The sequence below is a fragment of the Pogona vitticeps genome, chromosome 6, assembly GCF_051106095.1.
Source record: "Pogona vitticeps strain Pit_001003342236 chromosome 6, PviZW2.1, whole genome shotgun sequence".
Lineage (NCBI taxonomy): Eukaryota > Metazoa > Chordata > Lepidosauria > Squamata > Agamidae > Pogona > Pogona vitticeps.
In genome coordinates, this window is record NC_135788.1 from 39076410 (window position 1) to 39091585 (window position 15176).

General features: G+C 39.2%; 1 protein-coding gene across 3 annotated transcripts in view; it reads right to left on the bottom strand.

The window, feature by feature from the left end:
• Positions 1-15176, bottom strand: part of TBC1D5 (TBC1 domain family member 5) — a 370039-nt gene that overhangs the window by 119697 nt on the left and 235166 nt on the right. For all 3 annotated transcript variants that reach the window (XM_020807289.3, XM_020807270.3, XM_078377254.1), the window contains 4 exons: positions 7222-7310; positions 5266-5316; positions 5103-5172; positions 3520-3692 (listed from right to left, as the gene is read on the bottom strand). In XM_020807289.3, coding sequence (XP_020662948.3) covers positions 3520-3692; positions 5103-5172; positions 5266-5316; positions 7222-7310 — 383 coding nt within the window. The remainder of the gene's footprint in view (positions 1-3519; positions 3693-5102; positions 5173-5265; positions 5317-7221; positions 7311-15176) is intronic.

Consider the following 15176-nt stretch of genomic DNA (forward strand, 5'->3'; position numbering starts at 1 on the left):
CGCATGGATTCGATCTTACGACTGCTTGGTCTTCTGACCCTGCAGCACAGACTTCTGCGGTTTAGCCCACAGTGCCACCACGTCCGGTAGAGCTTAAGTCTCTGCTGGTGCGCTTTCAAAGCTGGTTGTTTCTCTTTTAGCTTGCATTATTAAAACTATAGCATCACACCCAGCAGTCTCAAGTCAAGACATAATACTCTTGTACTTGAAACCGTTGGTTGAAATTCTTTTTTGATTGAGTCTCAGATGTTGATACCAGAAGAATGCAGAAAGTACAATCTCCAATGAATAGCTTATCATCAGTATTGTACCTGCTGCACTTCAATACCCTTTAATCCCTGCTGACCCCAATTCCAGTAGAGAGGCTTTGTGTGTTACTTGAGTAGACACCAAGATTTATATACTATCTTTGTCTACTCAAGTACTACATCGAGTCTCTGATGAAGTGGGCTACAGTTCATAAGAACATATACCAAGAAAAAAAAGGTTCTAGGGTGCAGAAAGATGTTTTCTTTGCAACCAAGTAACACGTCCACTCTACTCCTCAGATTCTTTTACAAAGAAGATAACGACAATTTTGTATCTTACATGCATATTGGAGTGTTAATATTGGAAAGTATTTCACATCAGCTAAGAGATGCCTCTGGTGGTGGATGGTAACGATTAACAGCTTAGATGTTGCATGTTCTTTTAAGAAAAGGTTAGATCACTGCATTGGTCTCCTTTCTTACTCTAACAAGTGACTGTTCTTCTTATTCCACATCTTACCTTGTGATTGCACAATTTCTCTTACATTGCCATTAAATGCTCAAATAAGAAACTTTTCACTGTACCTTTTATCTCTTTTAACTTTTCAAGAAAACATGTTCAAATGGAATGGAACAGCAGAATCCTTTTACACTAACAATACTAAAGAGGCCATTTAACCTACACAACAGTAGCAACTGATACTCCAAAAAAGATGTTTGACAGTGCTAGGGGCAACAATAATTACAATGTGCTGACATCTTATATTTGTTTCTCATCTCAGATACTAGCATCTAGTCCAGATTAAACACATAAGAGGGACATGTCATTTTTCTCATTGTCAACTGAACAAGAATGTATATATCATTGATTTATTTCTAATACTTCCAGCAGTTTTACTGATAAATTATCCCACAGATTAAGAATCCAAATGACTTTCTACTGCAGTGGCTGGTCTACTGGAAGATTCCCACAAACTCTGCACTAATGTACAAATATAACTCACTGGGACCTTATGAGCTTCCACTTTATCATTGTCTTAATTTTTAAAATTTCTCTCCATCTAAGCTATTCATTGGCTATTAAAGGTCCATAAATATTGCTCACTGATGATCATCCTATAGTCCAATGTTAGATATCTGCATCAACCCAAATGTCTATTACATTTCTATGCTTCTTTCCCATACTCTCACTTCACGTGGATTCTTCCAGGAGAGAAGGGAACATTTGTACCTGTCTCTTTATGATCAATGAGGTATAGGATAGGGATGATTGTTAAAAGGGCAATCAAACCCTGGTAACACTAATTGTTTAAAGGCAAGGACAAAGCTTGCAGGTGTAAGCTTTGCTATGGGTAAACTATGTTTTGCTACAAACTAGGGAGTGAGGGAGGAAAGTAAAGGAGAGAAGGAGAGAAGGAGAGAAACTGACTCACCAAACCCCTGATTCAATAGTCATACTCTACTGTGACTAACTACGCTAAACAATAAGATTTCAGTCATTCTGAAACAGTTGTTGGTCATTAGATTTAAACTTATCCCATCTGTTGCTGATTTATTTTACCATACCAATTTCAATGATTCAACTGTAGTGGGTAAGGAATAGGCAGACGCCTCTACTGCTGGTGAAAGTCCTTTTATGCCAGAAAAAAAAACACCTTGCGATAGCAGAACCCACTTGTGGTAGGATCTGCCAACAAAAGAGCAAAACATAAAAATAAAACAAAACATCAAGGTGTGTGTGTGTGGGGGTGGGGAACCACTTATGCCTGATCCAAATTACCTCCAGTTCAATGACAAGGTTACTATGGCTGCACAAAGTCTGGCCAAGGTCACCATAGTCCTAAGCAATCTCCAGCCTCCCTAGGTTGGGAGGGGTTTGGATTCAGCACAGCTTCGGCAGGCCTAATGTCAGCTGGCCACTGGCCATGTTGGCGTCTTAGGATCATGCTATATCAATTTGTTAGGACTAGTGTAGTAGTTATACATTGCCAACTGCAGTGATTTTGCTTTGTCACAGACAAAATCCATTGCAATATAAATATATTATTTTTAAAGTTACCTTCCTTACATATTCTTTTGAAAGTCTCAACAGGTTACAATATTGTACATGTCACTTGCTAGGGCTGGGTTTGCAATAGACCTGCCACGTCCCTTCTTTCTGCAACATTCCTGTGAGACTGATTTCTACAGAGAGAAGCTGGTGCACACACTTCATAGTATTTATAATACAGCATTTTGCTTTTGAATAACACTATAACACTATAAAACTCTGATATTTGTGAGAAAAATACATTATTTTATAGTAAACAAGATAAACATTAGTAGCCATTAACCACACATAAGGAACACAATCTATGTTCATTTATATTTGTTAGGGTGCTTTATTTGCAAAATTTTGAATATGAACACCATCTATTAGTTAATGTGGCCATCTGTACTCCTTTGCCGGAGGATAAGCAATGAGCAAGGTGAATTTGCATGCTTCAAAAGAACACAGCTGGCTGATACTAGAATTTCTTCCCTATATACTATGAACCTTTTTTTTTTCTAAGAAAGAACAAAAGAAGGACATCCCAAAATGATTCCTAGACTCAAGATGACTCGCTTTCTCTGTCCTAAGACAATGTCTGTGCAGTAGTCATATCACTTTGTTCAAAACCATCTGTTAATGCCACGTGAAACTGTTAAGGCAGTGGGCAGCACTTGTACTTATTTTATTCAGGTGGGGTGAGTTTCCAGCAGGAGGGGAAAATAAGGAAAATAAATATTAAATAGATAAGAGTGGCAGAAGAAGAGAGGGGATGGGGAGATAGATGTCCTGCTCTGTGTTACCTCTGGCCTCACCCAATGGTGGCATACAATCCTAAACAGACTATCCTTGAAGAATTCAGCTCTCAAGCCAAAAAAAGGTTCTTCTTTCCTGTATCAGGATCTTTTTGAACAACTATCATGTTTACAGTCCCTTAATAGGGTACGGCACCATAACAGTATGCAGAATTACATGCTGTTTGCCAGAATAGAAAAGTGGCTGGTTCCCATAAAGAAGCAGAAAAAAGGAGAACACAAGGAAACCCATTTCTGCCTTCCATGTATTTGAAGTGTGACTGAAGCATTTCTCCTCGCAAAGAGGTATGAATACACACACACACACACACACACACACACACACACACACACACACACACACATTGATTGAATTTTTATTGCAACTTTTTGTTTATAGCCTCTTAAGTTTCCACTCTTGAAAAGTAAAATAAATCAAAACACTTACAGTCCATAAATCTGTGGTGCAATCTCTAGTCTATTCAGATGCATGTAGAGTTCAATATCATGTTTCTTTAGCAACTGATCTTGAATCTGGTTAACTTTGGCTACAATAGCAATTGATGGGCCTAGATCTTGCGGTCTTGCAAATGGCATAGGGGTCATCATTGCATCTTTTTCCTGAGGAACAAATCAACAAAAAATGTGCCATGTAAAATTAAATAAAGCATTAGATGAAATGCCACCACCAATGTTTGCTAAAGGTTTCACTGCTTGATTACTAAAGTGTACCTATTACATTTTCTTCAAGGGGAATACTTGTTGAAATAATGTTGTTTATCAAATAAGTTAAACCCACTAACACACTAAGGCAGAGACTCATCCATCCAAAAAAACTGGACACCAAAATACAACAGGAACAATATAGCACATGTGGTCCAATGCAAAGAGGAATGTTTGGAACTCTACATTTGAGAAAACAAACAGCCACTAAACAGGAGAATGGCTCAGCACAGGAAGGGCAATGGCTCAGGACCACAATTAGCACTGTTCGTTTGAAGGACAAAGGACACTCATTTGATGACCAAGATGTACTCATTTTGGACTGAGAAGATACCTGATGAGAGAGAAGTCAGGGAGGCCATTCATGTGCATATAGAAAATCCCTCATTCAACAGGGGTGGAGGCTTTGGATACAATCTGTCTTCCACTTACCATGCTGCCCTTTCATCCATCCCCAGAAAGACCAGGACCATACCCACCAGAAAAACCATGATACCGACCCATGACAATGGATGGAAAAGGACTGTAGAAGTTGAATTTTTCACTCACTGTCCTTTGTCCATCTAACAAGCCCATTTAAACCAGGGGAAAGTGAAACCAACATGGAAGATATATCAGGGATCTCCTACCAACTCTCCTCAGACTGAAGAAGCTACTTGGATGAGTAGTGAAATATTTCAACCGAATAAGATAGAAGTGCAGTTGCCATGACTCAACTTCCAGATATTAGAAACTATGTTCCACCAATTTTCACTCCTCCTTCCATCTGAATCTAATTCAGCTTTTCATACTATATGTTCTGCTTATATTGAACAGAGATAAAATACACCTTTGTCTGACACTTTCACCAGTGGATAACATACTAATAACATTTTCAAATTCAAAACCATTTGGATGTAAACACGCAGGAGTTCAATACTTATCACTAAACTTTTGTTGAAGGGCGTCTGCTGGTGCCAACTTTCCAGTTTTGGGGACTGCAAGCCAAGATGCTTCAGTCACCCACTCTTTCCACCTGCCCTTGACCTTGATGTTGTTATACCACCCCTCTGTTCTTTTGCTACAGAATAACTTAGTTACTGTCCTGCTGTGGTGCATTAGCCAGCTCTAAGTACTGAACTATAAAATTACATTATTATGAGATGTTATCCTGTTCACACAATTCAACTTGTTCAGATAGTTTTAAAAAAGGAAACCTCCAGGATTTGTATAAATAAATTGTAGAAATTATTATTGTTATTATTTAAATCATATATAGTCAATAAGTTTGAACAGTAATTTTTATTAATACATTTTATCAGCAATTACCTTTTGACCATCATGCTCGCTGGTTGAAAACCAGTTTTCTGCTGTTTTCATAAGATGAGTAAACATTGCACTGTAGAGAAATGAATTGTTTTGATAAGCATGGCTATGATTATGATTCTAGCACAAATAAATGTATCAAGAAAAAGAAATTGCAGAACCATACTATGCATCGTGTTCAAGGTATTCAGGATTTAGAAGAACTCTCATTTCTTCACTGTTGAGGGAAAAAAGCACACAAACAATTAAAAGTTTTTTTCTGATATTTAACTGTCTTAGTTAACTTACAGAGGAACTATAAGTAAGTAAACCTAGCCTTTGTAATTAAAAATAGTAAATCCATTGAAGACAAATGAAGTTCTTACTCTCTCCAAAGATCAAAAATAAATTAGCTGCCTTGTCTGCACTACAATGAAGTAACTATCTAATTATTCTAAATAACAAATTACTGAATGCCACAATGTATTATTTGAATAAGCTTGATCTAGAATAATTGATCACTCCACAATCTATCACTGTTTGTTGAAAACAAAAAATACGGTTAGTGGTCAAATACACAATATGAAAACAGTGATTTATTTTAATAGAATCTATTTTTATCACATTTTAGCAGTAATTAATCAGTGACAACACTTCTTATCCATTTTCTTCTCGGGTATAAGGGACAAGGGGGAGGATTGGTTACTTTGAGAAACCTGACACTTTCTTCCTGCATACCTTCTGCAAACAACATTGTGTGGAATGCCTCATGTATCTTGTAGATTTCTAATCCTCCTACAGCCCTTTTGCTTACTGAAAAACAACTTTAAACACTGATGGGCACATGTGACAGAGGATGGAATAGAGAGAAAAAAATTACCCTCAGTTTTCACATACAGAGGTTCAGCAATGCATATAAGAGATTGTCTGGATCTTAGCTATTATGTAATTTCTAACAGGTATATATGTCCAGTTGATAAATCATTTCATGTAGCAATAATAATTGTACCTTATGCTGCATGTAAGAATTTTTTCTTTTCACAAAATTGGACAAATAATTGGTGGTGCCAGAAACAATTTTTGTTTTGATTCGATAAATGGCAGAGAACATGTGCCTGTATTCATTCTCCCTAGTCGAAAGTGAAATCACTGGTGTTAAAATAGATAGTAACAACCATCCATTTAACAGTACAAGTGTTCTCCATATGTGCTGCAATCCCAAACAATACTGGATGAAGGCAGCCTATCTAAAAGAGTAGGATTTCATTTCAAGTGAGTGAATCAAATATACAGGCTGGTTCAAAATAAGTGGATAAAAATTAATCATTCTAATAATGAACGGAACCCTTTATCAATGCTGAATATTGGTAAGAGAAGCCATGTGGTAACAGGTAAAATAAAAAGCAAAGGATTTTAATGCTACTAAATACCAGTAAAAATACAACACAACAAAATGCATGGAGTTATGCTAAATTCATTATTTAAATTATGGTAACTTTTAAAAGATTAATTCTAAAAGGTTCATTTGGGGACTGAGTAATTAAAACCTTTAAATCAAACTTGCTAGTTAAACATTTAACTAGGAGCCTCATGCTGCAGTGGTTAAACTGCTGTACTGCAGCCAAAACTGTGCTCATGACCCAGGGTTCAATTCCAGGTAGCTGGCTTAAGCCTTCCATCCTTCTGAGGTTGGTAAAATGAGTACCCAGCTTGCTGGGGGCAGGGGGGGGAGCAATGTGTAGCCTACATAATTAACTTGTAAACCATCCAGACAGTGTTTTAAGCGCTATGGGGTGGTACATAAGCAGCACACTTTGCTTTTTTTTACTGGAATATTTATTTAACTATCTTTTCTGTGAAATTGGGAATAAATTCTTAAGGTGACTATTCAATAATATTAACTGGCACCTTTTGAAATAAGATTACAGTTATATAATGTGCAATCAAATGGCACACATAATCACCAAAATTCTGCCCCTTAGTATATTAAAGTAGGCCCAATGAATCAATGAGGATTTGGTGAGTCAATCCCTCTATAAGTTCCACTGATTCAAATTGAACTACTTTAATTGCAAGTTAGTTTAGCCTAGCTAATCAAGGAACACATTAATTTATCTTAGGATAACAAATAAGTGATACCTACCTTGGTTGGGCAGCTTCACTTGCATGTAGAAAAGCTTGATGATCACAATGCAGAATAAAGACAATAGGTGCTAAGAGTTCATGCATGCCCTACAATTAAATGAAAATCAAGATTTTATTTCACGTGCCAGGAATTTGCCATCTTTGTCTGGTCCCAATCAGCCAGTAAAAGTTACTGTGACACAAAATAGTTAATGTCCAACATTGTAACCATAAATTTATGGTTAAACTTACTTGCTTTCTTATAAAATACAGATAAGAAACTTGTCTCATTTTAAAATAGATTTCAGCGGTCCACTTTGGACAACAGTTAACCAGGCAGCAACTACAGCAACATCTATATAAATAATAACTTTATTCTATTTTTTTAAATACAAGTATAAGCTACCTTGAAAAGATATGCATAGAGAGAAAATAACAGCAAAAGTTGCACTACATCAGAAACAACACTAAAACATATCTAGTAATTATGGATGTCATATAATGTGGTCCAGTTCTTTCTGACCTCATTTAGGTTGGTCAGTTAGGCCAATTATTCACCGAAAAGAAAATCTTTCAATGTATCCAACTTCCTGCCATACAATATACACCTTCAGTTTTACTATTTACATTACTTCAAAGGAAATTGACAAACTAAAAAAGGAGGTGCAAAGGTTATTCTAGGGATACACATTTACTATTTCCATTCCATTTATACTAAACATAGGTAAGTTTTCCCCCCACTTCTTTTAAAAAAGTATTATTTATGTTTTCTTTCTACTACAGTTCCTTAAAACTTTCAAGTGGGGAAAAATGCTAAAAAAGGCTGACTAGATTCAGGAAGCTGTGATTTCCCAAAGGTCCTTCAAAAGAGGGACTGATCAGGCTGCATGACCCAGATAATAGAAGTAACTGTGGGTCAGCTGCTAGCATCACTTTCCTGGGCAAAGTGCTTGAGAAAGTGGTTGCTGGTCAATTTTAGCTACCATAAGAAGAAACTGGATTTTTACATCTGCTTTAACTAACTTCAGGCCTGGTTTGCAGAAACAAAACAAAACCTACTATGTTGAGAGGAAAACAGGGGGAATAGAATTCTGTTAATTTTCATGGAGCTCTCAGTGGTTTTTGAAACCAACAAGCATGATATCCATCTGTTTTTCAAGGTGGCAGTAGAGCTCCTACCCAAATACATAATTCTAGAAGGTCATACTTGGGCAGACAATGGTTCTGCAGCTGAGCTCAACAAAGCTCAAATTAACAAATAAGGATTTTTTTTGTTCAAATTGGATTGTCTGCCTTTCAAGCTAACAGTGGTGTTCATTCTGCACTCAAATCTCAGAGGCAACCTGTGGCTTCTACATGTTGGTGTGTCACTCCCAGTATCACTATGCAAATTGTGGTTCAACAACATACAGAATAGCCATTCTCAGCGGAGGGGCGATATGGCCCTCTGGAGGGGCCCTGGCACATTTGAAGAGGATCTGAAAGGGGAGTGCAGACTGAAAAATATGAGAAGCGGATTTTTTTATGCATCTGTTTGTGTTGTATCCCTGTTTGCCAGGGGGCCCTGGAACCTGAGAAGAGCTCCAAAAAGGGCCATGGCCAAAAAGATTCAGAATGGCAAATCTAGAAGACCATGGGTTACTCAATTCTGCCTCAATGAACCAGATTTATAGTTTGGGGGGCTGTTGAGCAGATCATTGTCACTAAAAGTCGTCTGGCTTTGGTACTTTGGAAACCTTTTATCAACTTCAGCTAATATACCAATTAAAATTCTTCAAAAACTATGAAGCCATGCAAAAGTTGCTCTTTTGGTTTGGATTACTGCTATATCAGCTTTGCTACCTTTGAAACTGGCAAGGAAACTTTACTTGGTCCAAGATGAATTAGATGATTAACTAGGACTGTCCGTTACAACATTTGGCCTGTGTTCTGACTGCCGGTCTGTTTCTGGGTGAATTCAAGACACTGGCTTTAGTACTACACAGCTTGGTAAGGTAATGTGCAGAAGTATCTCATTACATATGAATACATCTGGACCCTGATGCTATCCTCCAGCCTGTTCCCCTTCACGTGCCTTGTGAAATAAGGTGCAAAGGGTGACGACAAGAGATAGTATCATGTTTTCCCGAAAATAAGACAGGGTCTTATATTAATTTTTGCTCCAAAAAAAGCAGTAGGGCTTATTTTCAGGGAATGTTTTATTTATTTTTTTCATTTACAACAATCTACGTTTATTCAAATACAGTCATGTCATCTTCTGGTTGCTGTACAATGGTGGAGGGCAGGCTTTCACTTAACTAAGACTTATTTTTTGGGGTAGGGCTTATATTATGAGCATCCTGAAAAATCATACTAGGGCTTATTTTCAGGTTAGCTCTTATTTTCAGGGAAACAGGGTAGTTTCACTGGGCACCTACATCACAATTCAATTCTTCAAAAAAACCTCTGGTTAATGAATATGTGATTTGTGCCTTTCACACCTGTTGAAAAACAGCCCTGTATTTGGGTAAGAAGTGGTTAATTGATGACAAAAGGAGTCAGCTTCTGGGATTTTCCCTTGCTTGGTGTCACTTTGTGAACAGTAGTGAGCACAAGAAGCTATCCTGCAGACCATTTTGACTCTTGCCATTATTGCCGTCAACATTCAAGCAGACCTTTGCTATGCAAAGCTTGGCATTCTTTTCCCTGCTGGCAACACGGGCATGGTATTGTGCAGCAACATTGGGCTGTTTCCTGGCCTTCTGAATCATGGATACAGAAGCACACTATTTCATGTTCAAAAATCAGGGGTTTTATTAAGAATGAATTTTCTGGGTTTTTAAAATGGAAGTTTAAACATACATACACTACACATAAATTCCAACAGAAACACCGCTCATGTAGAATTACTCATTGCTGGAGGATACCAGAAGATGAGCATATGATTTGTACTATGGTTGCTGAGAGAGGAAAGAAGCATTTAGAATGTGGCTGCCGCTGTGTCAAAATATTTTGAAGGACTGTTTTGGAAATGTTGAAGCAAAGGTGTGGGTAGGTACAAAACATACATAGGAAAAACATAAACGTCCTGTAACTTTTCAAGCTAATGTTGCCATGCCCACTCCACAGAATGCAGAACAGAAAGCTAGGTTCCAATATCCAAACCCTTTCCTTGGGGTAGGCAAGCTGAGGAAGAACAGCTATATTGGCTCTACAAACGCTCTACATACATGTTGTGTTAATGGTTTTCAAATGATTTCCTCTTGTATATTCACGAAGGCTTTCATGGCTGGGATCTAATGGTTGTTGTGGGTTTTTCGGGCTCTTTGGCTGTGTTCTGAAGGTTTTTCTTCCTAACGTTTCACCAGTCTCTGTGGTTGGCATCTTCAGAGGACAGCACTCTGTGACCGTGCTGTCCTCTGAAGATGCCGGCCACAGAGACTGACGAAACGTTAGGAAGAACAACCTTCAGAACACGGCCAAAGAGCCCGAAAAACCCACAATAACCATTAGATTTCCTCTTGCCTTTTGAAATAAAAAGTGGGAGAGCTGGAAGTTGGTAAAGACTGTTACTGGAAGCCAAGGTAAAAATCATATACTATGTGAAAGAAAGACAGGAACAAAAATCAACTCATTCAAAATATGTTGTTGGAGAGCCTTACAGATATGACAGACTACGGGAAAAGCTAATAAATGGGTCAAGCCAGAACTCTCACTAGAGCAAAAATGAGGAAAGTGAGGCTGTTCTAACCATCCACGTACATTGAAAATACAGAACTCACTAGAAAGGACAATATTGCTGGGGAAAAGCATGGGAGGAAGTAGGAAGAGAGGAAAACCTAACATGAGACAGATTGTCTCAATAAAGGGTGCCACAGCTGTTAGTTTGCAAGACCTGAACAGACCTGAAAAGACAATATTGTTAAGAAGGGGAGGCAGTACAATGAGAGGTCAACCTAACATGAGATGTTGTTCGTTTCCAAGATCTGAGCAGAGCTGTTAAGGAAATGACATTTTGGAGCCCATAGTCACCACACATCATAAATGACTCGATAGAACATAGTATTTTTGGAGTTTTTTTCTTAATTACCAGACAATTGTACAGAGACAAGACAGGTGGAATAGTTAAAACTATGACAGGTTATTGAGTAATTTGGTAACAATGAATAATATCATCCCCAACCACAAAGCAAAAAAACCAGTAATTTCAGAGCTTAAATGAGTGAGCTTCTGAATATTGGTACTTTACTATTTTTAAAATATTTTTAAAAATATTTTTACAACAAAACACAGAATCCCTTTCCCATCATGCATGCTTGTTTACGGTCAGGAAGGAGTTAGAAAGTTCTCCTGGGAGTCAGCTAATTGGACCCTGACTGACTGGGTCACAAGTTAAGATTGCCCCAGATCTGGAGCTGATTTCCCTTTGAATCCTGAGAGAATCTTTACTGAAAGTACTCAGGGTTAGCACAAACACACAACTGCTCTGTGCTTTTGTAATGCATAAATACTCTGAGTATGTCTTACAAAATTGTATGGTCATTCCCTGGAGATACTTGGCAAATTGTCCATTTCTGGAGGACTGTCACTCCATTTGTTTTTGTTTTTTTACTCTTTGAAGAAAACTTGTCTTCTGACTGTTTCTGTGCCCTCCAAATGTCTCTCTTCTTGGCCCATGAAGCTACAACAATGTATCTACTTTGGACTCTCTTGCTGGTACACCTGTTCCACGCATGCTCATTCCTATAAAAAAGTGATTGTTTTTCCACATTGAAAGATCTTTTTTGGAGGATCAGTATTTCTGTGCCAAGTTAGGTGATGATCTAGTTTCAGAGGTAAAATTTTTGTTTGGTCTGCTCCTGTTTTAGAATAGCTATTGTAGAATGTTGATTTGCTTTGCTGCACAATAACATCTTCACATATTCTTGCAGATATTTGGTGTTCTACTCATACAACACCCAAAGAAATTCAGTACAAATGCAGGAAGAGGTGATACCTTTAACTGGCCATTAGTAATATAAAAGAAAGCAAAACAAAAAAAAACAAAAACAAACAGCAAGCTTTCAACGACAAATCATCTTCAAAGTTGTGCATCAAGCTGTTGCGTGTAGCTCCAAACTTATATGCTGTGATTAATACTCCAAATTCACATAGTTGATGATGTTAAGGCCAGGTTCACTTCTTAGATGGAGACAGTGCAGTATGCAAGTTGGTTTCAAGCTCTTCCTCAGCTAGCAGTTTGGAACTTATGGCACATCTCTTAAAGGAGAAATTCTGTTACTGGGCAGTCTAAACATAAATAAAAAATGTAAATGTGTTTGTGCGTTTTATGCCCTCAAGACAGAACTGACTTACAGGAACCCTAATAGGGCTTTCAGGGTAAGTGAGACATTTAAGGAGTGGTTTTACTAGTTCCACTTCCCCAGTGGGTTTCCGTGACCAAGTGGTGAATCAAACCCTGCTGTCCAGGGTCCTAGTCCATCACTCTATTTTTCCTGCTCGCTTTACCAGACTGAGAATCCCTAAATAAATGAATGATATTTGTCCTCAATGTCAAAGAAACAGCCACAGCACAATAGTTCAATTCTTTGCTATTTTAAATTATAATTGGTCTGCAATATTTAATGTTCCTCTTTGGGTACATAAGAGTTAATAAGACCTTACTCAAATTTCCTTAAGTTTTCCTTGTGCCAGAAATTGCCAATTTAGCCACAAAACAATGCCCTGAGGTCATATTGGAAAATCTGTTTATAAACAGATAAGCTGAGTATGTAGGATAACACTTCCAATGGAGAATCAATAACTATTGGGCATCTAGCTCCTACAGTCCCCTTGAGAATCCCTGCATGATTAATAAAAGAAAGCTTGACTTTGAAGAAAAAAACTGACTGGGCACTATTCATTACTGTTTAGTTCAAACAACAACCAGATATTTTGGAAGGTTTTCCACTTGGACTTGGTTAGTTTGCTTCACTCAAATTAGTTTATGCTGGCTTTGCACGTGGATCATTTTAGAAATATACTACTTATTTCTTTACAGACCTAACATATTTTCTATATCAGTTCTGGCATATCATACTGTATTTGTATTTGGGCCAGAATATATATGAACGAAAATATGTTCAAAAGATAGATACCTGAAGAGAATAAGGGACATAATGTGATTAAGAACATAAAAGCCCTGCTAGATCAGGCCCATCTAGTCCAGCTTCCTGTATCTCACAGTGGCCCCACAAGATCTCTCTGGGGGCATACAAGACAACTAGATATGGGTGAAGCAAACTGACACCAGGTCTTGAGGCCCTTCACCTGTCGATTGGGGACCAGGGATGGTATTGGGATCTTGCTAGGTTACTGCGCTCCCCGTGACCCAGCCATTTTCTTACCGGAGCTGGCAGATTTCATCTCCGCAGCACTGTTGGAATCCCCGAGGCTACTGGTCTTGGGTGATTTCAACATCCATGTGGAGGTGGAGGTTTCCGATCCGGCTCTTGAGCTCTTGGAAACCATGGCTTCCTTGGACATGTCCCAACATGTCAATGGCCCCACCCACATGGGCAGCCACACCTTAGACCTAATGTTCTCCCTCGAGCGGAGAGAGTGTGGTCTGATGGTAACTGACCTTGTGTTGGTCCCCTTGCCAAGGCTGGATCATTGCCTAATTAAATGTAACCTCTCAGTGGCTCTCCCCTGCAGGTCCACCCTGGATGTCTACTGGATCCTATAGGATTCCAGAATTCCATGAGAGGGATTCCAGATAACCTGACTGGCACTCCTGTCTAGGCTCTGGTTGATGGCTGGCTTGCCACCGCTACCAGGACTGTTGACACAATCGGTCCTAAACACCCTCTCCGTTGCAGACGTCATCCAGCACCCTGGTTTAACCAGCAGCTAAGATCTATGAAGCAGAACAGGAGAAGGCTAGAGTGCAATTGGAGATGGAACCCGACGGAATATAATCAGAAAGCTGTCAGGATCGCGACTAACCATTACCTTATTAAGGTGAGGGCTGCTAGTCGAGCTCACTTCACTGTCCGGATAAGCGAAACTTCAAATCAGCAGGTGGAGCTCTTCTGTATAGTCTGCGATCTATCCGGAATTGGTCTAAGTGATAGGCCTCCTATTAGTATCTCACTGACCAGTTTGCAGCATTTAAAAAATCTAAAGTGGAGGCCATCTGCCGGGAGCTCTCTCCTTTTTTGAACACAGTAGATCGAATAGAGATGTCCAGCGCTCCACCTTGCCTGATGAGACTTGATCTCTTTCAGCCTGTGATGCCAGATATGGTGGACAAAGTGCTTAACTGCTGTCATGTCACCTCCTCCTCACTTGACCCTTGCCCGGCCTGGCTAATCAAAGCAGCCAGGCCTATAACAACTGAATGGGCCACTGCAATAATTAATGGGTCTCTCCAGGAGGAGACACTCATTAAGCCCATTAGGAAGAAACCAAATTTGGCAGTGGATGATATTGGCAATTATAGGCCTGTTGCCAATGTTTCTTTCCTTAGTAAAATAGTAGAGAGGGTGGTGGCTGACCAGCTTCAGGCCCTTCTGGATGAAACCAATGCCCTGAATCCATTTCAGTCTGGCTTCAGGCCATGCCACAGTACGGAAATGGCATTGGTCGCCCTGTTTGATGACATGCTGAGGGAGGCTGAGAGGGGCAAAATGTCTTTGTTGGTCCTCCTCGATATCTCAGCCACCTTCGATACCGTCCACCAGGGTATCCTCCCGGGGAAGCTCTCCAAGCTGGGAATTGGTGGTCTGGTGCTTGCCTGGCTCCGAGCCTTCTTGGAGGATTGTCCTCAGAGAGTACAGCTTGGGGAGAGTGTTTCGGCCCCGTGGAGCCTCCACTGTGGGGTTCCGCAGGGCTTGATTATCTCCCCAATGCTGTTTAATATCTACATGAGGCCGCTGGGTCAGGCTATGAGGGGGTGTGGGGCTTTGTGTCATCAGTATGCTGATGACACCCAGCTCTACATCTTTTTCCCTA